Genomic DNA, 26,182 nt, shown 5'->3' with positions numbered 1-26,182 from the left:
TTCTGGGAAATCCAAGGCACAGGGTGCTAAGGAACTGGCCCAAGTTTGTGTGGTTGGAAAGGGGCGGGGCTGGGATTCAAATAGATGCTCTTGCCATGTCATCCTGGGTGCCGGGAGAGCCCACGGCCGAGGGCATGGGAAAGCGCTGCCTCACACCGGGCCTCTCCTCACCAGGCACAAGTGGCCCCCAGGTGCAGCTCTAATCATCCAGGTTTTCCTTTTCCATCAGAAGTGAGGGGGGAAATGAAAACAATGGGAGAAGCGAGAGAAAGCCCGAGGCAGCTGGGTTCTTGCTGGGGCTCATCCCAGTCACTTCCCCTCTTGCCCCAGCTTAGACGGTGCAGGAACCGGGATGAGGATTTGCCAGGGCTCCCCACTTTCCCCCTGAGCTCCCTTGGCCAGAGATCGGGGCAGGGGGTGGGGGTGGGGGCGGGGGCCGGCATCTCCTTCCTCCGCCCCCCTCCCATGAGTCTGTGGTGCTCTTCCTCCAGGACATCCAGGCACCTGATTTGCTCCCTCTAGCTCCCCGTCTCCTAGATTAACAGAGGTTGGAGCAGTGTCCCCTTCCTGCCTAAGCTGAGTCTCTCCCAGGAATCCTGTTGCCCAATTTGCCAGGAAGGCCCCGGACACTGGGCTGGGCCTGGGAAGAAGGGGACAGATGACCCCTTCAAGGATTACTATCCCTCTCTGACGCTCCAGCAAGGCAGACTCTCAGCAGGGGTTGCTGGGTAAATGTTTGCTGAATAAATCCTGAACCGGGAGAGCAGGAGGGAGGGGTCGAAGCCACTAACGGGCTCAGGAGCAAGCCCACCACTCACCGGAGAGTCCCCCCTTGCAGAGCCTGGGGCTGGGTGCTTCTGGGTTTACAAAACTGCAGCTCCTTTCTCTTCTTTGTCTCTTGGCCCCTGCCAGTGGGGCAGGCCTGGAAGAGATAGGCAGTTAAATATTTCACATAATCGTTGAACTGAACTGAATAGGCGAGCTGGCCTCCTGCCCTCTCCCGGACGACGTGCAGATCAGAAGTCTGCATCTATCCAGTCCTCTGCCTGCAGACTGCTGAAACCTAAAATATTCTGAGCAATCTAAGTCTTTTTCACAGTCTTCAGAGCTACCCAGCATAAGGCCTCCCTTGGGAGAGTGGGCCCGTGCTTAATGCTGCTGAGATTCAAGTGAATCTCTCTGGCCATATTTGTCCCGTTTTTAGTGGAAATGGAGTTGGACTTCTAAAACTCTGCTTTCTGAATGCAAAGACTATCGGAAAAAAGTCTCTGTCCCATCTTTAGAAGGGGGTGGCGTTAAGGTTTGACATCTGGGGGCCCATGTCACCATGTCATGCTGATGACCCCAGTCACTCTTGTGATGACCCTGGGGGTGGGCCACCCTCAGACAAGCAGGCCTGGAAGACCCTGGAAGCTAGGGCATAAAGACATTTCAAGACTGTTAGTGTTTTGACCACTTGAGCTCCTAAGGCCCCCAAGTTCCCCAGAACTACTGGTAAATGAGGGGCTGCCCTTGTAGTTTTGAAAGCTTGATGGAGTTTCCCCTCCATCTCTGTAAGCAAGCGGGCAAGCAAGATACAAGGGTGGGGGCTGCCCTGGGCGAGTCAGCAAAGGCAGAGGGGACCTTGGCTTCAGATTCCAGGCGCTCAGTGAGCCAGAGGCTGGAACGTGGTCTCAAGCAGGCCAAGAAGGAGTTAATCTCCAAGGAGACCTGAACTTCTCCGAGACAGGAGGCTGGTGCCCAGCTCTGCTGCTGCCAACTCTGGGAAGAAGGCCTGGGATCTGTAGTTTGTGCCACCACCCACCCTTGGCCTGCCTTGTTTATCAACACAGGCTGGAGACTACAGTTCCCAGAAACCTACAGAGGCCAGACTCAGGGGGAAGAGGTGGGGTGTGAGGCTCTGGGGTGGCAGGAGGGAGAGGCAGAGGGGAGGAGGTGGAGAGAAATCCCAGTTCACTCCCCTTTAATTCTCTCTCCTGGTGTGTCTGCTCCGTGCCGATCTAATCCCCCAAATCCGGTCTGCTAAGCCGCAGCTGCTTCCCTGTGATGAATGGCGCGGGGAGGGAAGGTGAATCCATATTTTAATTACAAAGACGCGGTGCTGAGGGGAGCTGGGGAGGGGCAGGGGGTGGGGGGCGGCGCTCGGAAGTACTCTGGAGGCTGAGGGCACCCCTCCTCTCAGGGTCATTCCCCTTCTGCCCTTTACCTGGGGTGGGGCTGGGGCAGAGTGCGGAAGGGAGTGCCTTGCTGGAAGCTACCCTGCTTCAGGAGGTGGGGGGCGTGAGGGGGTGGGGAGTTGGGGGGAGGGATATATCCCTTTTTAGCCTGTCAGAGAATTCCAGGCTTGTCTCAACACTTGTAAATATGTTCCTGTCCTTCCAACCCCCACTCCCGCCCACCTTGGTGAAGGACATTACCAAAATTTGAGACACCTAAGAATTTGTGGTCTGCCCGCTGGAACCCTGGCTTTCTCCTAGTCTTAGTCTCTGGCCAGCTCTGGCTCCCATCTACCTCTGGTTCTTCCACCATTCAAGCCCTCTCTGACCCACTGCCCCGTTTCTGCTGAAGGTGCTGGAATTGGAAGACCGTGTAGGGTGTCTGCATGGTCCTCTCGGAGTGAAGGGGGGTGAGGGCTTGGGAAGGGGTCGGCAGGGAGGCGGGGACACTCCTGGCTGGAGATGATGATCTGGGGGTGGGCAGCGCTTCTGCTTAGCCCCCACAAAGATGACTGGCAGAGAATCTGACTGGTATGGGTCTGCCCGGTACCCCAGACCATCTTGGACCTGAGCTGGGGTCCAGCCAGGGAGGAGGATGGGAAGGAAACCAAGGCCAACAGCTTGCAGTCAGATGCAGCCTAGCATGGGAGAGCAGGCATCTGTCCAGTGTTCACGTCCCTTTCCTTCCTATTCTGAGTTTTGGGAGCTGTTTTTCAACTCCGTGCCCCTCCTGGGCAGGGGAATTGAGGCTGGAGGGGAAGGCTGCAGAGTGGGAAGGGAAGTTTCCATCACACACATGAGCGGGGAATGCCCACCCCGCTGCCGGCGTCATTGCGACTCTCAGACTCCATTCATTTCAAACGTTCAGACCCTTTCCCCCTAGAAACAGGAAGAGGAGGTTCTTCAAGGTCTGGCTTCTCCGGAGAGCCCTCCAGCTACTGTGAAGAGAAGAAGGAAGGGGCACAGAGGGCACCCAGGTTCCTGCTGGTGGGGCAGAGGGACTCAGGGAGGAGGAAAGGGGCTCTCAGCAGGCCAGACACTGAGTGGGCACCGGGGATGCCCAGGGACTTGCTGCTGAAAGGGCTTGGAGTGAAGACCCTGCATGCCCTAGGAGAGAATGGCAGGCCAGCCAGGCACTTCCGGTCAAAGCCCTGAGCAGAATAACCAGGCTCCCCCGATACACCTTCCACCTTTAGAAACAAGGACCTGGCTTTCCCAGGGAGGCGGTCCCCAGATCCACACCTGGAGAGCCAGGTTGCAGCCCTTCGCTCAGCTCTGAGTGGCTTTTTTAACCCTGCTTTCTCTAACGTGTAGGTCCTGGTTCCTTCCCCCATCCCCCACCTTGCTTACAGGGCGCAGAAAATTCAGCTTGTTCTCATCTTCCCCAAAGGACCCCTGGGAGGCACAGTCACAGGCCTAGCTAGGAGTGCGTGTTGGGGCTGGGGTGGTTGTGTGCATTTTGCTGTTTTGAAGAAAGCAGGCACTGGAAGGGAAGTAGGGTGGGGATGGAAAAGGATCTCTGAACACTGGGACCAGAGACTGTGAGGGTGGAGGTGAGGGAGCCACGGTCAAAGGTACTTCCCGACTTGTTTCCGTTGTGAATTCCTTCCCCAGATCAAGTTGTTGCGCCTGCTGCTTCCTCCCCTATACTTTCTCCTGAACTTTGTCCATAGTACCCGTGATACACTCCACATCCTGCAGCAAAGAAAGTGTGTGCATTAACAATTACTGGTTACAAGGAACCCCCGACTCTCGCCCTCTTCCTGATCAGGCTGGGATTCCCTTTCAGCCCCTTAGCTTTGGGGTCTAATTTGTTAAACCTTGATTAATCTCCTGGAACACTGAAATGAGGAAATGAAGGCCCAGAGAGGCACACTCACGTGCTTAGGGTGATACACACGCCAGCGTCATAGCCAGGAATAGAACCCAGGCCGTCGAAGCCCCCATTAAGATCCCTGTGTCTCTCTAGGTTTGTCACGGGAGGAATCTGGAGATAGATATAGTAGTTGTGTCTCGGCTCCGTCTATATATATCCTGGAGATTGTGTTCTGCTCTCTATATATACTCCAGAAGAGTGGGTGTGTGGCTGGTGCTGGAAAGCGGGTGATTAAATAACCAGTCTACCTACCCATGCTGACTCAAGCTGGGCTTCCTGCCCACCCAGCTGGCCATTGGAAATGCGCCGCACCTATTCATTACAGTCATTATCCGCATTACCGGGATCCTGAGCGCAGGAGGGAGGAGAGAATCCCGATAGGACCCAGTCCGCTGTGGGTGCTGCGCTTAGGGAGGACCTGCCAGCCAGCTGGGCACTCCGCTCTGCCCGGAGAAGCGTGAAGGAAGTTTGTTCAGAGGAGCAAGGTTGGCAGGACCCGTGGAACTCTCCGGAGAGCCACCACCTGGGCCCTGCCAGGTTCCTCAAAGATGATGGAGACAGTCCGGGCGCCCAGCACTCAGGGCTGGCCATCCCGGGCTCTGTCTACAGCTGGAGGGGCCGAGGCAGGGACGCGGGCCTGCTTGTTCTCAGCCGCTTCCTCGCAGTATCTGGGCTGTCCTTGGTGCTCCTTGCAAAAAGAGAAGTGATCACAGCAGGCCCGGTGTGTGGGCCTGACTTCCATGCAGGGGGCTTTCCTTTGTCCCTTCTGCTCTTCCAGGGCCAGAGGAAGGGCAGAGAAGCGAGCTAGAGGCGTCTGCGGGTGGCCGCGGCCAGGGAGGCCTTGTTGTTTGGAGAAGGGGGTACTTTCACAGACTGAGAGCTGGCCTTGAGGAGCCATGACCCCTCCCAACCCCAGAGGGGCCCCTGCCTCCTGTGACAAGGGTCGTGTCAGCCGGAATAGGGGTACAGTGGGGTAGATCCAGCCTCAGCCTGTACTTCAGGCTGAGACTTTTGCACCAGGGAAGAAGCCCTGTCCTTACCCCATGTTCTTACCCCCACCCCTCTGCCCTGCCTAGTGCTCAATAAAATAGCCCAGGGTGCTGAAATAACTGTCTGCTCTCTGCTGAGGGGGGTGTGGACTCGGGCTGGTCAGGGGAAGTGCCTCTTGTGCCCCATAGGTTTCCCAAAGGGCCTCAGACAAATCAGGGCTGTGAGGGGCGCAGGGAATCCGAGACTCAGTGCCAGGTGTCGGGTGGTGCTGGCTGAGGGGCTGCCCTCAAGGCCCCCGAAGGCCGCCCTTGGATCGCGAGACTGTGTGGTCCCGAGGACCCGGTGGACGCCCGATGCCCGCGGTGGCACAGCGCAGAGCTCACTCTGAGCTGGCATGCTGCCTGCCCCCAGCCGCAGGTGTGCGGGGACGAGGCAGCCGCAGGTGCGGGGATGGGGAGGCCGAGGGTGGGCGGCGACGAGGAGGCAGCTGCAGCCAGGGCCCCCTCTCCCTGGGCTCGCCCGGCTCCAGTCTGAGGCGGGACTCAGCTCCACAGAGACCAGGACGCGAGGAGCTGTCAGAGACCGCCATTTGGTGACTGGCCCCACCCTCAGCGCCGGGAGAGGCCCCACGGGGCCTCTGCAGCCTTGGGGGTCCCCGGGGTGAACCCCAGCTTGCTTCTCTCTCCTGCCTCTCTCCCACCCCCTTCCTCCTCTGCCTTTCCCTGCAGATCTCTGGTGAGTAGTCCCCGGCCTGGCCCAGGGCATGCCCCAGTTCACTTTCGCTTGCTTCTGTGGCCTCCACGGTTTCTGCAAGATGAAGAGGAAGAAGGAGGAAGCTCACAAGCAGCGGGAAACAGCAGTGTGAGCGGAACCGGGGGCCCTTCTTCAGCCCCTGCCCCTGGCTGAGGCTTGGAGCAGGAAGCCTCCCTCTGACCGGGGCTCTTCTCAGGTGACCCCTGACCCCATCTCACCTGTAGACAGCAGCCTCCTCCGTGTGGCCTGGCCTCCTGCCCCTGAGTTTCCAGTCCCAAGAGCTCCCTGAAGAGAGACCCCGGTCACACCAGGGGAAGCCCAGGATCTGCTGTGGGCCTTCCAGAGTCAGAGAAGCCCCAGGGAGGCCCCAAGAGTGAAGCATCTTCCTGCCCTGGAGGCTTCTGCCCAGAGCAACCACTCCCATGAGGGACATACTGCCTGGGGCCAGGAGAGCTGCTGCAAAGTAGGAAACCGGCCTCTCTGCCAGAGAAACTCCAGCAGCTTTGACCCCGGGGAAGCCTCAAGCAGGTGGAAGCGTGAGGCAGACCCCTCCTAGCCTAGGATGGAGTCTGCCCTGGGATCTCAGGACGTGAGCCTGGAGCCACCTCTGCGGGAGTGCGGCCAGGAGCTGAGTCCCCTGCCCTCCATACCCTCCCGGCGTCCCGCTGGGCCCTGCCGCAGGGAGGCCCCCTGAGCGCGGTAGAGGGACAGGGACATGGAGGGACAGAGACAGACGTCTGTCCTCAGCTCAGCGGGCCGCCTGTCCTCTGCCCCACTCTCCTCCACCATGGAGTGCAGCCTTCCCTCCAGCTCACCTCCGCCCAGCCTGGCCTCACTCGCCTCCACTGGGCCTCCTCAACGGCAGCTCAGATGTGGCGGGGCCTCCTCAGGGACTGCCCTCCGGGCCCAGACCGAGGGACCCCTTTCCTGCACTAAACCGAGCCCCTCCTTTGCTCTCCCGTCTTCTCGCCTCACTCACCTGTCCCTTCCTTGTCTTCTCAGAAGCCATAGCGGGGAATGCTTGCATGTGGTGCCTTTAGGGGACACTCTGATACCCTCCTGGACGTGTCCCCTAATCCTATCTTCAGGGTCAGAATCTATCCCCACTCCCAGCCTGTTTCCAGGAGGCGGGAAGCAAAGGAAAATCCGTTTCCTTCCTTCTCTGCCTGCCTTCCTCTGTCCTCTCGTTTTGATGAAACCTGGCCTTCTGTCACTGTGTCTGGACTTCTCAGGTGCTAGAGGGTCACACACAGCGAAGCCAACAGCTGAGGCACGCTAAGCAGATTCTGCGTCTTGAGCGAGTCTGCCGTCTACTTCGTCACTGGAACAACTCAGCCCAGGAACACACTCTGCATCCAGGGACAAAATAGCCTTGCTGACACATTACAAGTGACCTGGGTAGAGGAGGTCAGGGTCAGCACAGAAGGGGCTGTGCACCCTCTGCTTGGAATGTGCCCATCTCTGGGTAGTGGGGGAGGGCAGGAGACCTGCTGTTTCTTCTGGAAGCAAGGGCCTGTGCCATCCTGGCAGCCTTTGTCCCGCCAGCCCCACGCTCAGGGGCATTTCCTGAGCTTTGAGCAGATGTGGTGGATTCCAGGTCCTCTTTGCAAGGCCAGAGCACAGCTTAAGATCTCTTTCCTCCCAGCCTCCAGCACCCTCCTTTGCCCTCACCGCCGAGCCCCAGCCCTCTACAATCTGTTATTTCCTTTTACATCCAGATAATTATAAACAAATCCTTCCCTCGAGGAAGGAGTAATAATGGCCACTGGGGTCGCAAGGGACAGAAGAAAACCTCCCTGGTTCTTCGGCCTCCTGAACAGTAGCGGCCTCAGATGAGGCAAAAGCTTCCCAGGGTCCTGGTATGAGGCCACAGAGCCCTCCGGGTGGCTGGAGACAGCTCTGGCAGTTGCCTGCGAGGCTGCAGCCCCAGCGAAGTCACTTCTGTGGCGGAGGATGAAATTGTATCCCTAGAGACCGAGGTGTTGGGTGTCCTGTCCTGACCACACGGGTTGACCTGGAGGAAAGGTCAGGAGAGTGGGGAACACGCGGGAGGGGTGGTGAACGAGAGCTTCTCTGCTCTCAGGCCCGGCAGGGATTTCAGCTGCAGGGGTTTGGCCGTGAGCCGGTTTGGGGAGAGCTGCTTCCCCCAGGGGAACTCCCTTGGCTCTGGAGGGATACTGGATACCTTGAGCCCCCGCTCTGGAAACATGGAAAGGTCCCAAGGTCACGGCCCAGCTGTGCCTGCAGACAGCTGCCCTTGGCCTCGCCTCCAAGCCTTGGCCCCTTTTCCGTCCCACGCTGAGGTTGAGGCAACCCAACAGCTGAGTAGGAGGCGGCGGCAGCTTCCTGGCAGCTTACCCCACCGTCTACTGTCCCTTAGTTTCGATCTCAGGGAAACGGGGACTTCACTCCTCTCAGAGTCTCGAAGGTGAGCCCAGGGCACGGGTTTCACCCCACAAGGCAGAAGCAGCCCCGGCATCCACAGACCACGCTCCCCGGGCAGCGGACTTGGAGCCCAGGCTCTTCCTCCTGTTCCTTGTGTGTGTGTGGTGGGGAAGGGAGTCGGGGGAGGGGGGTCAGCGGACTTGGAGCCCAGGCCCTTCTTCCTCCTGTTCCTTGTGTGTGTGTGTGTGTGTGTGTGTGTGTGGAGGGGGGCGGGGTCTGTCGCCTTGCTTCCTGCCCTAAGTCTCCTTCCCAGAGATCAGGTGGTACTTGTGTCCTCCCCGTTTCCAATTCCCTCCAGTCCAGCGTTCTCTCCCAGACCCCACCTTGAGGAGGTGATGGTTCTGAGGAGGGGTCGGGCCTCCTGGCCTTGCCGCGTGGCATGAGTCCTTGTGGACACGTGGGAAACCTTAGTATCCCCGTCTGTCAAAGGGAGACCTCCCCAGGCGCACTTCCCCTCCATGTGGGCTGTTGAGCGGCAGGATAAAGAGACGTGAAGGGTGCTTGAGTCTCCCATGACTTGACTGTTGTCTGGGACCCTGGCCGGAGGGCCCCCAGGGGTCTTTTTTCTTGTCTCAGGTCTTTTTTTTTTTTTTTTTAGAATGTCATTTCCTTCTCCGGAGCATATGAGTCAATGGGACAGTACAGGGAGATTATTCTGTTTTGAGGAAAAAAGCAGTAATTTAAGTGCAGTATGTACAAGTGAGCACAGTGGGATGCAAAGAACATCGAGCTGGGAACCAGGACTCCTGGGCTCCAGCCCTGCTTGGTCACGGACAGTGGTCTGGCCTTAGGCTAATTATGCTGTGTTTCTGGGACTCCGTTTCCTCAACTGTAAAGAGAGAACTGCACTAATGTCCTCTAAGTTCCCTCCAGACTCCAGGGTTCTGTGGGTCTGGGAGGTCAGTGGGGCCCGGGGCTGTGGAACCAGAGCACTGGCAGATTTCCTGTGCCCCCACTGGAGTGCTTTGTCCATGTAGCAAATATGGGGACGGGGGATGGGAGTGATAAGGTGGATCTAAGAAAAGGTGGGAGGACTGAGGAAAAGCCAAGGCACCCAGAGCCTTTGCTAGAATCCCGCCCGCCCCGGCCCCCAGCTCAAAGCCAGGACACCCTGCAGTTCTGTCTCCTTCCTGTAGCCAGGACTCCAATTCCAGGCCCTGTCGGGGCCATCCCGAGTGCCACTTCCGTGCACGTTCTCTCACACACACACACACCTTGCAGATGGGTCTCAAGGGTCTGCTCCCTGCCGCACTTTACGCAACCCCTTGCACAGCTGCTGGTGAGCCCCATCTCCAAGCTGACTGACCCGGCCCACGTTATTACCTTGCCTTCTGCAAGGGGAAGTGCCTCAGGCTGCAATCTGCTGTCTACAGACTTGAACGTGCATTTTGCCCAGCGCTCTGGGATGGGGCGCTGACTGTCCTTGGATGGAGAGCTGTGGCCCGCATCTCCCCACGCTCCGCACGGCTAACTCCTGACCTCGGCAGCCCGCTTCCGCTCTCCGGGCCTCCAAGAAAGGTGGTGACCAGATCCATTTCCTCCCTACCTCATAGGAAGGCGTACATTATATCAGATGTGCCCAGCAGTGGCTTGAACTTTTGCAGACAGACACTTGGTTTATAGCCATGAAGATGGGCTTTCACCAGAGAAGGAAATCTCAGGCTGCTGGGTCTGGTGGACTCCTTGGCATGCTGGTCCAGAAAGCGTGATGTTCACTGTGAAGGTGGCCGCTGTATCCAGCAGGTGATGAAGCTGACACCACCACCAGAACCAAGAACCAGAATCTGTTCCAAAGAGCAAACTCAACCCCTCAGACACAGAAGCAAGAGCAAGAGGGAGTGGTCCTGCCCTCACCCTGCTCCAGACACACAGTTCCCTAAGGCCAAGGCACTGAACGAAGAAACAGGGGCGTTAACCCTCTACCCCCTCAGTGCGCGCTGCGCTGGCTGCTGTGGCCAGTCCTGCCTGGGATCAGAACCACAGACCGTGAAGACTTAAAAGTAACCTTGGCTGTTCACAGGGGAGCCCAGAAGGTCAGGACCGTCCACCAGGAGGGTGCAGTATGGGGGCTACCCTGGACTTATTATACTGAGGAAGAAATTTAAAAATCCAAGAGCCCCCAAACTGGGCAGTCCAGGCTCTGGCGGAAACCTCAGGCTCTAGAGCTCAGGGGTTTTCTAGTGTGTGACTCTCCTGTCTCCCTCCCCTTGGGCAGCCTTCCCTTTTCCCTCTGCCCATCCCTGAGTTCCACCCGAGAGGTGGGAGGCAGGCTGGAGGGGGAGATGGCAGGACCCAGAGATCCTCAGGACTCTCCCAGCCTTCGTTGCCATGGCAACGCTGCTATTTTTATCCCATTGTTCATGCCGCTCAAAGCTCTGACTCTCTGTTCCAGAGAGAGGCCAGGCGGGCTTCTGCCCTCATCCTTCACTGCAGCACCTTCTCCCAGAGGCCTGGCAGGGGAAAGCGGAATGGCGGGACAAAAGCCCGCTGGGCCACCCTCAGCCAGGGGGACTGCCTGACAGCAGTTTTCCTCTGCACCTGCGAGCCTTTGTTTTCTGGCTGGCTTACGCACTCAGTTTTATGTTTTCAGTGAGATCAAAACTCCCCATGGTCTCCCTGAGAGGCTGCTCCAGAGAAAAAGGAAGAGCTGCTGCTTGCAATGAGTTTTTCCCACACACTGGGGTTGCTGCCCTTCTTGGGAAAACCAGAGCTGGTTCTGAAGAATGTCCTGTTGATACAAGCCAACCCCTGGCCCCCTGAAAGGGGCTGGAGAGCTAAGTTTGGTTAGTTAGCAATCAGATGTACTGGACATCACTAGGGAACCTAACGGTTCCTCCCTTTCCTCTGCCCCTCCACCAAAGAACTGGGCCAACTGGGCATCATACCTTTGTCCAGTCTTCATGCCCAAAGCCTGTTAGCATATATTCTCTAGTCTGGGTTTGTCGCCTTCCCTCCCTCTAACCCCTCAACAGCTGTCTCTCTCCAGAGGCTTGAAGTCTTAAACTTGTTGATGATGCTCTTGAAGGCTGGGTTTAATGAAAAGCTTTTTTAGCCTCTCCTCCCTGGCCCAGCCTCTGATTCTCTCCCTACGCCCCACCCACTCCCGTGGCAAGGTACCCCTGAGAGCCAATGGTGCTAAGCTTCCCCACTGATACGCTTTGAAGGCCAGTGAGATTTGAGCCCTCCAGCTGGGGTAGTTGGGTTCAGAGTGAGCATTTCTTGCATGTCCTTAAGATCATGCTCCTGGAGACAAGTCCCAGGTCTTAACCCAGTAAAGTACAATCGTATTGTGTCATACTCTCGCACTGAGGTGAACTGACTCCTGGATGGCTAATTTTTCTAGGGTGGCTGGGACCCATTCACCTAGCCTCTAATGGGTTTCATTTTGGCTCAAGATGCATGGTTTCCACAATCTATGCACCTGGAGTAAGCACTTTCCTGGTTGCCTCGGAAAAGCATGCCGGCAAATGCTGCTCTGTTAATTGCTGTAATAAACAGACTTTTATTATATCCCTTTGCAGTAAATGAATTATGTTGTCAGGGTAGATGGGGCATCCGTGTTTATTTCACATTGTAATACACTGCAGCAGTAAAAGCTAAGCATTTATTTCCACCAGCTCTGTTGGGGAGAAGGGAGACTGGGAAAAAGAGGAGTATGAACATGAAGTGATGGGGTCCTGGAGGAGGTTTTGGGAGACACACAGAGCCCTGGGCCGTGAACCTCACTTGTGCTATCTAGAAATTGGAGGAAGGCAGCCCTTCTCCCTCCGAGCATCTCAGAGAAACAGTGGGATAAAGCTGGCTGGAGCAGATGACGTGGGGAACAGGAAGAGTGCTTTGGGACTACAGCATGAGCACATGGCTATGAAGATGCTTATATTTTTTACAAGAGAAATAAAGACCTTTAGGTGTACTTCTCGGGACTATTGACAGGACAAATGGGAATTTTCAGACTTACAAGGAGAGAAAGATGCCATAATATTAGGAACAAGAATGATTATATCATACGGTATGTGAATTATATATCAATAAAACTGTCTTTTAAAAGGATTATTATATCATAACTCCACTTTGATTAGAACGCCAGCGATTTCAAATCATCACTGAAGAGGCTCTGAGGAGGCCAGAGAGCTACAGCCATCAGGTCTCACCCAGAGTCACCTCCTGTGACGCCCAGGGTAGCTGGGGCAGGGGGGCACTGAAGTGTCTCAGGCTGCTGCAGCTTGGAGAGCCGACTGAATGCCCTGGGGCGGCCCGCCCCTTCTCCTGGTGCAGCCACTGCAGAGCTAGTAACAGGCTCGCAATGGTGGTTGCTGATGGTCTGATATAAATAAATGCCCCACGCCGCTCAGCCTTCAGGAGTCAGCTGGAGTGTCAGCTTCTGCTGTCAGAATCCCAGTCCTTGCCCCTCGTGTGGGGAAATGTGTGTGGCATACTGCTGTCTATTAATCTGTCCTATCAGACTTGAGTCCTGACTGTGCGAGGCCCTCGGGGAAGAGCCGTAGGAGAAACACGGGGAAATCACACACTGTCTGGGCCCTTGAGGAACTCACAATTTAATAAAACAAAAAGACTTGAAGGATTCAAGATGCAGGGCACAAGCAAAGTGCTTTGAGGCTTCAGGGGCCTGAGAGGGGCCTCCAAACACTCTCTCAACCGTTCAGAGAGTGGGGAGGGATCAGACAAGGCTTCACAGTGGAAATGGACTTCCAGCTGAGATTTGAAAGATGGAGAGGAAGGCATGCTCAAAGCACAGATCCCAGGACCCCTCTCTCTTTGCCAGCATCTAGGACATTTGCAGGAGAAGGCAATGGCACCCCACTCCAGCACTCTTGCCTGGAAAATCCCATGGATGGAAGAGCCTGGTGGGCTGCAGTCCATGGGGTCACTAAGAGCCGGACACGACTGAGCGACTTCCCTTTCACTTTTCACTTTCATGCATTGCAGAAGGAAATGGCAACCCACTCCAGGGTTCTTGCCTGGAGAATCCCAGGGACGGGGGAGCCTGGTGGGCTGCCATCTCTGGGGTGGCACCGAGTCGGACACGACTGAAGCAACTTAGCAGCAGCAGCAGCAGCAGCAGGACGTTTGCCCATGGTTATACACACATGCGGTGACTTTGCAAACAAGTGCCATACAGAGCCTCTTCTGTCGCAGGTGGGCCCTGTTGCTCCCAAATTCCTTTCCTTTCCAGGAGTCTGACATTTCTTCCTCTTCAGGCTTTGATTCCCTGAGGCTTGTCCTCCAGGAGGAAGGGGAACCCTGAGCAGTTATCAGGCGTTTGCCCCACAGCATCAGAGAATACATCAGGCTGTCTTCCGGAGCAGGTTTCACTCGGATAGGAGAAAAGCACAGGAGCGTCAGTGGACATCTGGTCCCAGGGTGGCATGGGTTGGTGGTCACGGGGCAGGGGGCACCTGGTGGGGAAGAGGGACGAAGCAAAGGGTGGCTGGGAGCTCTGACAATGAGCTTCCCCCATGGCACGGCTCTGCGCCAAGGTGTGCAGTCTATGCACACTTAAGCTCCTTCACTCTCTAGACCTCCTCCCTCCTTTCCCTTCCCTCTTGTTTTCTCTCTCCAAGTACTTTCCCCCCAGCTTCCTTCCAAAGGATGTCCCATCATGTCCCAGCACACTGCCAGGGTCCAGGAGATTGGGGAGAGAGGCGTGGGTTGCCTGTCCTAAAGCTGCCCTGCCCCAGCTAAGATGCTTGTTGGTGGCCAGGAAGACGCGTAACTTCATCTGTCTGAATTCCGGTTTCCCTCCTTATGAAAGGGTGGATCTCTGCCTCCACTTCCCTTCCTCTCAGCTGGCTATGGGGGCAAGAACATAAGACTTGGGTTCTGATCTCAGTTCTCCTCACTAGCTGTGGCAGCCCAGAGAACTCAGTCACCCCACCCCTCTGTTTTCCATATGTAAAATGCAGATAATAATGCCCACCGCATGTTTTTTGAGGATCAAACAAAAGACAGCATGTGCTAAAATGCTTACTTAGCTCACTGCCTGGCATAAAGCACGAGTTCAATGAGTTAACTGAGAGGGTTAGCTAAGAATGGCAGATTTTGCCCTTATCTCACACATGTACTGCCTTTAGCACAGTGGGGTGGTGTGCTGAAAAGTCAGCCGCGGTTCCTCTGACTTATTCTCTACTTCCCACCCCACCCTCCCCACCTTCCCCTCCCCTCCCCACCTTCCCTTCCCCTCCCCTCCCCCATCCCCCCTCCCTCCAACCCCAGCCTGGGTTCCTCTTTTATTCTGCCCTCCCCGCCTCCCTTTCCCCACCTCTCACCTTCTCCATCCCCTACCCAACCCCAGGCTGAGCAATCGAGGACCAGTCACTCCCTCTGCCGCTTCCTGCCCTCCCCTCCCCCCTCCAGGGCTGGAGACCGAGGACCGGCGCTCCCCCCGCCGCACTTCGGGGAGCGTCCTGCAGGCGGCGCGCTCCGGTCGCTGGCGCGCCGGTCGAGTTGGGGCTGGGGTAGGGAGCGAAGGGTGAGGGGGAGTGTGCAGGGAAAACAGCCCCACGCGCAGCTCACATATTTACATCCGAACTGTCAAAATAGTTATTTTTAAGTCGAGCTCCGTCTGCTGCGGCTTAAAATCGAGCAGGGCGGGGGCGGGGCGCCTTGCCGGGAGCGCGGGCGGCGGGCGCGCGGAGCGGCTCGGAGCTGGGGCTCCCGGGGGCTGTGTGTACCTGAGCCCGGGCGTGTGGCCGTAGCCTCATCCTCCGGCCGCTTTGCCCCGAGCTTCGACCTTCGGGAGGCGCGGACACCCAAACCGGCCATGCCTGCCTTCCCAGAGCCGACAGGGGTGACCGCGCATCCCCCCGAGCCAGGATGGAGGTCTGTCCTGTGCCCCTGGGAAGGAGAGTGCCCTTGCCCCAGCCCCTGATGACCTCAGTCCCCAACTCAGCAACCGGCATCCCTCCTAGCTGCATCTTGGATCCACCGAGCTATAAAGCAGGACCTCTGGGGCTCCAGATCCAGCTGTCATTTTGAGGACCCCCCCCCCGACCCCGCCACAACACACACACATACACACGGGCATCCACAGCATAGCCACTCCCGGGAAGGAAGGTGCTGGTCAACGTTTGGACAGGCCTGAAGCTAAGGCCCCTTGGATCTGCAAGCAGTGGAGAGAGTGACTTCGCCTTAAATGTCAGCAATGGCAAGAATGAATTTTTTCTAGGCAAAGTGAGGGGCCTGCGGGTTTGACGCTTGTGACGCTTTCTTTCTGGGTCGCTCTCTCAGGGGCAGTGGGATTTGAGACAGACGCTGGCTGGCTCTGCTGCCATCAATATGTGTCCCAGCCCTATCCAACGTCTGCTCTGTAATGAGTGCTGTTTGGGAATGTCACCTCTGCTGATGGGAAGGCGGCCCTGCGCACAGCCGGAGCCGCCTCTCCGTCTTCATTAGGCAGCCCGCAGCCTGGCTGCCCGCCGCCCTCGCTGGGTGACGGATGAGGGCGACGAGGAGTCAGGGCAGCAGCCTCCTGCTGTCCAGGATTCATTCCCAGACGATGACCCCACCGCCGTCCCTGCCAACCCCCCTCCCCTGATAGCTGGAAAGAAAGGCCCTTCTAGGACAAGGTGCTGCAAGGACAGAGGATAGCCAGAAATCGGCACCAGAGAGTGGAGTCATTTTCGAGAACAGACACATGCCCTAACCACTGTGATCTCCTGCCTAGATTGCTCTTTCGGGTCTTTCCCCTCCCCTGCCCAGCTGTCTTCAGAGGCCGCCTTTTATGTCCTTTCTAATCTGTTCATCATGCTCAAGTCACTGGATAAGGGGATCAGATCAGATCAGATCAGATCAGTCGCTCAGTCGTGTCCGACTCTTTGCAACCCCATGAATCGCAGCACGCCAGGCCTCCCTGTCCATCACCAACTCCCGGAGTTCACTCAGACTCACGTCCATCGAGTTAGTGATGCCATCCAGCCATCTCATCCTCTGTCGTCCCCTTCTGCTCCTGCCCCCAATCCCTCCCAGCATCAGAGTCTTTTCCAATGAGTCAACTCTTCGCATGAGGTGGCCAAAGTACTGGAGTTTCAGCTTTAGCATCATTCCTTCCAAAGAAATCCCAGGGCTGATCTCCTTCAGAATGGACCGATTGGATCTCCTTGCAGTCCAAGGGACTCTCAAGAGTCTTCTCCAACACCACAGTTCAAAAGCATGAATTCTTCGGTGCTCAGCCTTCTTCACAGTCCAACTCTCACATCCATACATGACCACAGGAAAGACCATAGCCTTGACTAGACAAACCTTTGTTGGCAAAGTAATGTCTCTGCTTTTGAATATGCTGTCTAGGTTGGTCATAACTTTCCTTCCAAGGAGTAAGCGTCTTTTAATTTCATGGCTGCAGTCACCATCTGTAGTGATTTTGGATCCCAGAAAAATAAAGTCTGCCACTGTTTCCACTGTTTCTCCATCTATTTCCCATGAAGTGATGGGACCAGATGCCATGATCTTCATTTTCTGAATGTTGAACTTTAAGCCAACTTTTTCACTCTCACTTTCACTTTCATCAAGAGGCTTTTGAGTTCCTCTTCACTTTCTGCCATAAGGGTGTGTCATCTGCATATCTGAGGTGATTGATATTTCTCCTGGCAATCTTGATTCCAGCTTGTGTTTCTTCCAGTCCAGTGTTTCTCATGATGTACTCTGCATATAAGTTAAATAAACAGGGTGACAATATACAGCCTTGGTGTACTCCTTTTCCTATTTGGAACCAGTCTGTTGTTCCATGCCCAGTTCTAACTGTTGCTTCCTGACCTGCATACAAATTTCTCAAGAGGCAGATCAGGTGGTCTGGTATTCCCATCTCTTTCAGAATTTTCCACAGTTCATTGTGATCCACACAGTCAAAGGCTTTGGCATAGTCAATAAAGCAGAAATAGATGTTTTTCTGGAACTCTCTTGCTTTTTCCATGATCCAGTGGATGTTGGCAATTTGATCTTTGGTTCCTCTGCCTTTTCTAAAACCAGCTTGAACATCAGGAAGTTCACGGTTCACTATTGCTGAAGCCTGGCTTGGAGAATTTTGAGCATCACTTTACTAGCGTGTGAGATGAGTGCAATTGTGCGGTAGTTTGAGCATTCTTTGGCATTGCCTTTCTTTGGGATTGGAATGAAAACTGACCGTTTCCAGTCCTGTGGCCACTGCTGAGTTTTCCAAATTTGCTGGCATATTGAGTGCAGCACTTTCACGGATAAGGGTATAACTGTGTTCTAATTCCAGACTTCCCTCCAGCCAGGCCTGTATGTTGCCTCCCAGCAAAATCCTGCTCCCTTTAAATCTCAGCCCTCATCCCTGCCTGAGACAAGGGACGCTGAGATGAGTGAAGCCTTAAGGTGGCATGAGACAGTGACATGGCTTCAGAGGCCCGCTGCTACTGCGATAAAAGCCTCGCCCAGCTGCTGGCCGCCGCACCTGGGGGTTTCGGTGCTCGCCCCTTCCCCAGGCCGTGTCCCATCCCGGCTGCGGCATGGCCTTAGCCTTCTCTGCTGGCCGGGCCAGCTAAGCTGGACTCAGAAGTGTCCTTCCGTACTTGTCAGTGGTTGGGGGGTGAAGGCAGGTTGGTCCTACTTTGGAGGGTTGGAGTGGAGGGTATGATCGCTCAGAATTGCGTGAGGAACTGTCCCACCCAAAAGCTACACAGATAGTTGATTCTTGACTGGGTCTAGTGGTGGAAGGGGCTTCACCTTTCCAGGTCATTTTGAAAGGCTGTGAAGGGGCCACCTGGACTTTTTCCATCACTCCTCCATGACCCCGTGATGGGCACCCTTGTTCAAGCCAGAACTGTTCCTTCAACTCAAGCCAGAGTGTCATCTTGACGTCCCCCCACTCTCCACCCCCGCCCCCACATTCAACCCATCACCATGCCTGTGGGCTCTCCTTCCTAAATCTCCCTTGAAACTACCTGCTTCCATCTCTACGGCCAGCAACTTGGTGCAAGCTGTCATCTCGTCTCACCTCGCCCTTGGATCTTGTCTCTACCGCCCTTGCACTGGCGCTTCTCCAGCCGCCCTCGTGGTGCCCCAGCTGCACGTGACCATCCCTGGCCGCCCGTTCTAGCAGTTAGGCCCTCCCCTCCCAAGTCCTTCTCTGTCGCCTGTCAGTCTCATCGTCACACTCTTGAATCCCCTCCTCACTCCATTTGCTTGTTTCTCTGCTTTCCCCTCTAGGGGCACAAGCTCTAGCAGGACAGGAACCCCATCTGCTTTATTTACCCTTAAATCCTCAGCACCAAGAACAGTGCCAGGCATGTGGTGGAAATGTTTGTTGAAGGAATGAATGAATCAGTGAGTGAATAGCTTGCCACCACCTCATGGTAGCCCAGCCCTGCCCTGCTCTTCTCTTTCCGTCACATTTAGAGGCATCTTCCTCCAACATCGGTGTCACCGAGTCATTCCTCTGCTCAGAGCCCTTTGGTGAGGCAAAACGCTGGCAACTGTTGAAGCAGCGTGAAGGGTATGTGTGGATTTTATCATACTTCCACTTTACTTGCTTGTAATTTACTACTGTTTGAGACCGTTTAAAGTAATTGAATTTGAAAACTGTGGAAGCAAAAAAAAAAAAAATTGTAAAACCTTCAGTGGCTCCCACTGTCCTCAGGGTAAAGCCTCGGTGCTCCTCTTTCTCACGCCCTTCACTCTCCAGCCCCTGCCAGGCTTCCAGCCTCACCCTCAGCAGTCACCTCATTGCTTTGTACATTGAGAGGATCCCCGTGAAACAGCCACACTTGTTAGCATCAGGAAGACTCAGAATTCGCTGGAACAGTTTTCTGTTTTCATTTTACCAGTGTAGAATTGTAGATGTGTGTGTGTGTGTCTGTGTGTGTGGCTGCTGGAAAGTAGGGTCAGCTTAGAGCTTCTCCTGCAAGGACTGTAAAAGGATATTTAGGCCATTAGGGTTTCCATCTCTCTTAGCCTCGTTCTTGGTTCCGTTTTATGCTCCCGCTTTTTTCCTTTGCTTCTACCTTGATTATCTTTCTATGCCTGTCTTCAACCCCTTGCCGATACAGTCTCCTTCAAGCTGTGAGAATTCGCCTCTCCTTGGTTTTAGGGGCAGGAATGGATGTCCCACCATGCCCTCTTCATCTTGGTTTGTCTCATCTTTTATTAAATTTGGTCTCTCTTTTGTGAGTTGCTCCTTCCGCTGAACAACACTCTCTCCCTGTGATGTGAGCCCATTCCCTCCAGTGCATTCTCTCTCTCTCAAATGTCCCTTAGAGTAAAAGCAGATCCCTGACTGGCCTTTTTATTTAAATTCATTGTCATCCATAGGCATACAAATCCCCTCCCTCTTGACCCTATCCCCCACCTCCCGCCCCATCTCACTCTTCTAAGTCGTCACAGAGTGCTAGCTTGAGCGCCCTGTGTCATAGAGCAGATCCCCGCATAGTAACGCCTGTGTTTCTGTGCTGCTCACTCAATTTGTCCCATCCTCCCCTTCCCCCACTGTGTCCACAAGTCTGCCGTCTATGCGGACATTGCCATTGCTGCCCTGCAAATAGGTACATCAGTACCATCTTTCTAGATTCCATATACATGCATTAGTATATGATATTTTTTCTCTTTCTGACTTACTTCACTCTGTATAATAGGCTCTAGGTTCATCCACCTCATTAGAACTGACTCAAACGTGTTCCTGTTTATGATTGAGTAATATTCTGTGGTATATATATACCACAGCTTCTTTATCCAGTCATCTGTCGATGGGCATCTAGGTTGCTTCCATGTCCTAGCTATTGCAAATAGTGCTACAATGAACACTGGGGTACATGTGTCTTTTTCAACTATGGTTTTCTCAGGATATATGGTTTGCCCAGTAGTGGGATTGTTGGGTCATATAGTAGTTTTACTCCTCATTTCTTAAGGAATCTCCATATTGTTCTCCATAGTGGCTGTATCAATTTACACTCCTACCAACAGTGCAAGAGGGTTAAGACTATACCACAAAGCTACAGTCATCAAGACAGTATGGTACGGCACAAAAACAGAAATATAGACCAATGGGACAAAACAGAAAGCCCAGAGAAAACCCATGCACCTATGGGTACCTTGTCTTTGACAAAGGAGGTGAGAATATATAAGGGAGAAAAGACAGACGCTTCAATAAGTGGTGCCGGGAAAACTGGACAGCTACGTGTAAAAGAATGAAATTAGAACACTTCCTGACAACACACACACACAGACAAACTCAAAATGGATTAGAGACATAAATGTAAGACCAGAAAATATAAAACTTTTAGAGGAAAACATAGGCAGAGTACTCGATGACATAAATCACAGCAAGATCCTCTATGACCCACCCTGTAAAGGAGTGGAAAATAAAACAAAAATAAACAAGTGGGACCTAATTAAAACTTCTGCACAGCAAAGGAAACTGGAAACAAGGTGAAAAGACAGCCCGCAGTGGGAGAAGATAAGAAGTGAAACAACAGATAAAGGATTAATCTCCAAAATATACAAGCAGGTCCTTAAAGGAGGACAAGCTACCTTCAGTTTCCCCTGATTCACAGGGAGAGGTGGGCTGTGACCGTGAGGCTGTGAGGCCGTGAGGCCATGTCCCCGCCCCACCAAGAGCCCTGCAAGAGGCCGCTGCTGCCCCTGCAGAGTAACGGGGCTTCGCTCACAGCTCACACTTCTGAGCCCTTACCATGGGCACTATTGAAAACAGTGCATTAAGCACGTGAAGTGCATTACCTCAGTCCTGCGGCATTCTGCGGAGAAGGTAATTTTATTGCATTTCCATTTCACAGATGTGAAAGCCAAGGCACAGAATCCCAGAGCTTAGAGTAGGTGGCGGGTCCAGGATAGAAGCAGAGGCAGCCTGGCCCGAGTCGGCTCCTGATCGCTCTGCATTTGCCTCTAAGTTCCTCTGGAGGGTCCTGAGCTCCCGGCTGAGACTCTGGCAGTCCGCAGCCTCCCTCCATTGCTTTTGCTACTGTTTATTATCATTTCACGGGGAGACTACGGTGAAGGACCCCACGTCTCCCTCCCCACAGCCGCTCTTCCCCTGTGGTTCATCTTGTCCTGCACTGTCAGGTTAGTCTTCCTTATAGTCAGGTACCTCCAGGGACAACCCATCATTGTCATCAGAGAGCCCCAGAATGGGAGGCTCCTGGAGGCAGAAGGGACCTGGGGCCCTACACCTTTGTAGGAAATCCTAGGGCTCTTGTTCAACCGTGTCCATCCCTGTGTAAAGCAAATCCTTTGCTGAAGCTGGTCTGCTCTAATCCCCATTCCTACTCTAACTCTTTGTCCGTAATGTGTCTGTCCTTGCCTGGAAGGTCCAACCTTTTGCTTCTGCCTACCCACACCTTACTTGTTTCGTAGGTTCCAGCAACCCACTCCAGTACTCTTGCCTTGAGAATCTCTTGGACAGAGGAGTCTGGTGGGCTACAGTCCATGGCGTCGTAGAGCTAGACATGACTGAGCGACTCACACACACACACACAGTCAGAGTTTCACCTTCTCCAGGAAGCTCTCCCTGAACACCTCCCACCCCTAACCAGGGGTGATTTTTTCCCCTCTGCTTCTGAATTTCTGCAACATTTTTGGGTACTATGTTGGTATCCAATTATGAACTTTGACTTCTTACTTTTAATCTTGTGTCTTTGGAGTTTGTTTCTTCATGTAGACATAATCTCCTTGAAGACAAAAATCACATTTTGATCTCTTTCTATTGTCCACAGATTATCCAACATTTTTTGTACATTAGTTATGCACAATAAATCTCGTATGCAAGACCTACAGGATACCAGAAAGGGAGTGCTTAAGATAATAATTTGTCAGCATTTAAGGGCTGGTTTGTCTTCATAAGAGAACTAGAGGATAGATTCATTTCGGTTTTAAGAAGCAGCACAGAGAACAGGGTGGATGGGTAGCCTCCTAACTTTGCACAGCAGTGAAATTCTGCCTTTAAAAGCAGTCTTCATAGGAGCCCAACATGCGAAGCTGGCAGAGGCAGACTCGTCCTGACCGCCCTGGAGTGTGGCTGCTCTGTGCTCACCACCCGCCTCCGCAGCAGCTTGGAGGGAACCTTGGGGATGCAGCATTGTATCTTGAAAACCACTGGGAACGATCCATCTTGTCTTACTTCACATAAGCAGCATCTCCTAACTTGGAGGCTGAAAGAAGAGACTGTATGCACGCGATCTTATTAAAAACATATTTGCTTTGTGTTTATAAAATGGCAATTAAGCAACTTTCTTCTCTTTGTTTCACAGAAATTTGGTTTTGTTTTTTTCCGTTAGCCTTGTTCATGCCTTATTCTCCTGAGGAGAAGATGCTTCTGCCAGAGCCCTCACTGCATTTGGTTAAACAATTGTTCAGTCCTCTGTTGTCCCCATTAAAGAGGCAGCTCTTTGAAAGCAGACACTCTGCCTTACCCATCTTCTCATCTTCAGTCTTAGCAGGGTGTCTGGTGTGCAGTAGGTGTTCAGTAACTGATGTCCCAAGGGACCTGAGTCTCTAGCTATGCAGCTCTCTCTCAGTGAGCCAGGCGCAGCTCGTGGCCTCTGTGGCTGATCCACATGGACTGTGGGTGTGGCGTGTCTTTCTCCTGCTTCACAGCCTAAGGCTGAACACCTCCCCTGCCCTCCCCTCCCCTGCTCCCCTCTTCCCCTGCCCGACTGTCACGGGCTCCAGGAATATTAGTTAATTTTAATATTAGCCTAAGAAAGATTAATTAGGAAGGCAAATTTGCTCTTAAAAGTGTAATTAATTCCAAAGCCAAATAGCGGAGAGTTATGGATTATCTGCTTTGCTGCTGCGTTCAAGCAATGTGAAGAATCAAGAGTTGACTAGGTGAGCAAAGAATAATCATTTAAGTGTCAGTGCTGTGCAGACCAAACTCCAGAAGTAGGCTCATGGCTGAGACAAAAGATTTAGGCTGAAATAGTTCCCGTGCAAGGGAGGCAGAGGAAACCTCCAATCAGACATCCTGTCCAGTCTGTTCCAGCTCCTAAACCATTCGCAAACCACATGTCGTTCTCTCTAGTCCTCCTGCAAACTGGCCTGGTCCAGTCTGAGTCAACTCTTTTCTGGACTATTGTAATAACTTCCCCAAGAGGCCTCCAGACTCTGCCCTACCAACTCATTCTCTACTCAAACTCAAACTGAAATTGTATCAAATGCATAAATGCATTGTCCTCAACCCAGAGTCAAACACAGTCACGCCATGCGCTGCTTCTGAACTTCCAAATGTGCATAGGGGTGAAGGGTTAACTCCTTGGCATGGGCCACAGAAGTCTTCATAAGTTGGCCCAACCTGTCCACCAGGCTCATTTCCTTCTTGCTCACCACATCCCAGAATGACGGTCCCCAGTTCTCTTTTTACAGGGCAAACTATGGCTTATTCTAGAAGCCTCAGCCCAAATGAAACTTTCAGCCCTTAGAAAATTCCAATTCTGGGCTCCTGGAGCACTCTGTTAACAGTTTATCTTATTTTCTTGATATTATTTGCTTTCTTTTCTCTTTAAGGGAATGAGCTCCTTAAAAGGACTGTGGGTTTTGCATGTTTGTATTTTCTCTTCTCTGTCTCCCTAATTTAGGCCAAGCATAAAGTCTGTCCCATAGGAGATGACCAATAAATATTTGTTGAAAGAAATTGGTCAGTTCATAATTTCAATAGTGATGCCAACCGGATTAGCTCACTGAAACAAACTTCCTCCTTTGTCCCTCAGTCCATAGTAAGTGCAGCTTGAGATATCTGAGAAAATGCCTCAGTTCTCCACTTCCTTGTACCTGCATAGCTGTGGCTCAGAGGCAGCTGGCTTTAGAAGGAAAGTTGGGAGAGAATGGCAAGTGATGCAGACTTCAGCCTGACAGCTGCTGATCCTTGCTTTAGTTGATTTCCCCCTTTGCAAATGGTTATTGGCAATTGAAACTGCCTATCTACTCTCTGCTCCCCTATGTAAATTGCATTTACATTTAAATTGTGCATTCTTCCAAAGGATGGGGTTAGTAAATAACATCAGATTAAGCTTGAGGAGAGGAAATTGTGCCCCATGTCAAACCTGAGACTGAAGTGACATCTGGCTTTTAGTATTTCCGTTATTTCAGTTTAATAACAGCATGTGGCATTAAGGGAAAAGAAATTGGATCTACATTTTAATGAAAGGAGGAAGCTCTCAGGGTTTAGATACCTTATCATGTTGAATACCTAGTCGATTGGCAATTAAAACTTGTTTCCCTGGAGAAATGGAATAAAACATCTTTGCAGTCATGGAGAGAATAAAACAAAAAACAAGCTAATGACCAGGACTTCACAGATAAAACCAAGGGAAGTGGGTGATGTAAACATAAAAATCAAATATTTCAGGAAATCGCAGAGCACAGGAAATTTTAAACAGAATAACACTGAGAATAGAATCATGCATACGCTTCAGACAGAATGGTTTGCGAATAATAGGGGGGTCAACCCAATCATACCATCTGATTAAACTCTTTGTCAGCCTAGCTTGTTTTAAGCTCCAGAGGTCTGACCAAGAAAGTATTTTAGAAATGCTACTTTCTCCCAAGAGTCTGTTTCAGTGGAAGCCGTTCCACCTGCTGGCTGCTTTCTTTGTTTAAAGCAATTCTGGGAAATGTAAATAAAATGCTTGTGCATCCTAATAACCCAAGCCTATCATTTATTTGCTTTGATTTGAAACACATGTGTCAATTTTCAAAGTCTTTGTTTGGTAAACCCAGTGTTCAGATGTTGGCAAATGTTTGCATTGTATGTTTGTTTGGAAACTGATGTTTTATTCACAGACTTGGGAGCCAGAGCCCTTGGAACCGCAGTCTGGGATCCCTCAGTGAGACTCCCTGACCATGCACACAGAGATGTTCAGTCCCTTCCCAGAACCTGCAAAGTGTTGACATGATAGAGTCCCATGGGCAAGTGTAAGTGGGGTGGAGACTTCTAAGAAAGACATTGGTTGTAGAAACTTTCTGCAATAGAGCTCATGAAAAATCAAAACAACAGAAAACGTTTATATACTACTTACTATGTGCCAAGTACTTCATGTGCCAAACACTTCATATGCCAAGCACTCAGTGAATCCACGTAACAGCCCTGTGAGGTAGGTGCCACTGTCATCCGTCTTACAGATGAAGAAAAGGAGACACAGTAAGGTTAGTAACTTAGCCCACCCAGGGGCACTCAGCTGGTAAGACACAGAACTGGAATTTGACTCTAGCCAGGCTGGCTCCACTGTCCTCTTAAGCCCTCCCAATGATTTCCTCCTACCCCTGGTATTTAATGAAGGCATTGTGTTTTCACAAAGCTATATTTTGTCTTGCATAATTGTTTTTAAAGTCTCAGCAGTATTTTTTGAAATACCCAAGCTAATAGTCTGAGGGTTCTCTCTTAAACAAAATTAAGCAACGACAACAAAAACTAGCCTCTGCAATATGGATAATAAATAATATCTGTGCCAGAGGTCTTTCAGGAGTGTGCGGAGGGTGAAATGAGATGAGATGAGAGTGCTTTGAAAAGGCCAAAACCATCAAAGTTCTGAAACATTGTTTACCAAAATAGTCTTTTTCCTACATGAGCAGTTCCTTAACAAGTTAATATGAGTTCCTTCTACCTTCCCATTTTCCCTAGAGTATATGGCCAAATTACCCATCTACTACTGTGAGTCTTGATGATGGCCTGGACACTTGAGTCTGTTTGATTTCTCCTTTATCTTCCCAATTCCTGAGCACCATTTGGTTTGGTCACAGACCCTTCTCACTTCTATGCACGACAGTCTCTCTGCGTCCCTTGATATTTTACCATGGCACTTGGCCTATGAAGTTGACCAGTGCCCCTTTCTGTTTGAAGTCAGGTTAAATTCATCATCTGACTTTCACATCAGTCTGTTGCCAGGGGGATTTCTGATGTCACATGTCAGTATTATGATTACCA

General features: G+C 52.6%; 1 protein-coding gene and 1 long non-coding RNA gene across 2 annotated transcripts; one reads left to right on the top strand and one right to left on the bottom strand.

Moving 5' to 3' along the window:
• Positions 1–5,811: 5,811 nt before the first annotated feature.
• BLACAT1 (BLACAT1 overlapping LEMD1 locus) lies at positions 5,812–8,369 on the top strand. Its single transcript, XM_070767817.1, has one exon. It carries the CDS (start codon positions 5,846–5,848, stop codon positions 5,945–5,947), a length of 102 nt encoding a protein of 33 aa, XP_070623918.1. The 5' UTR covers positions 5,812–5,845; the 3' UTR covers positions 5,948–8,369.
• A 5,007-nt stretch (positions 8,370–13,376) lies between these two features.
• Positions 13,377–26,083, bottom strand: LOC139176543 (uncharacterized). The gene is made up of 3 exons (XR_011561005.1): positions 25,898–26,083; positions 25,278–25,373; positions 13,377–13,697 (listed from the first exon to the last, which is right to left on the bottom strand). It is a non-coding gene; the product is annotated as an uncharacterized lncRNA (long non-coding RNA).
• Positions 26,084–26,182: the final 99 nt, after the last annotated feature.

This window comes from Bos indicus, chromosome 16, assembly GCF_029378745.1.
Source record: "Bos indicus isolate NIAB-ARS_2022 breed Sahiwal x Tharparkar chromosome 16, NIAB-ARS_B.indTharparkar_mat_pri_1.0, whole genome shotgun sequence".
Lineage (NCBI taxonomy): Eukaryota > Metazoa > Chordata > Mammalia > Artiodactyla > Bovidae > Bos > Bos indicus.
The sequence above is the reverse complement of the archived record's forward strand: the minus strand, read 5'-3'. Positions and strand labels throughout refer to the sequence as shown.

Excerpts from the sequence above, each read along its gene's own strand:
- BLACAT1 (XM_070767817.1), top strand. The coding sequence starts at position 5,846 with ATGCCCCAGTTCACTTTCGCTTGCTTCTGTGGCCTCCACGGTTTCTGC.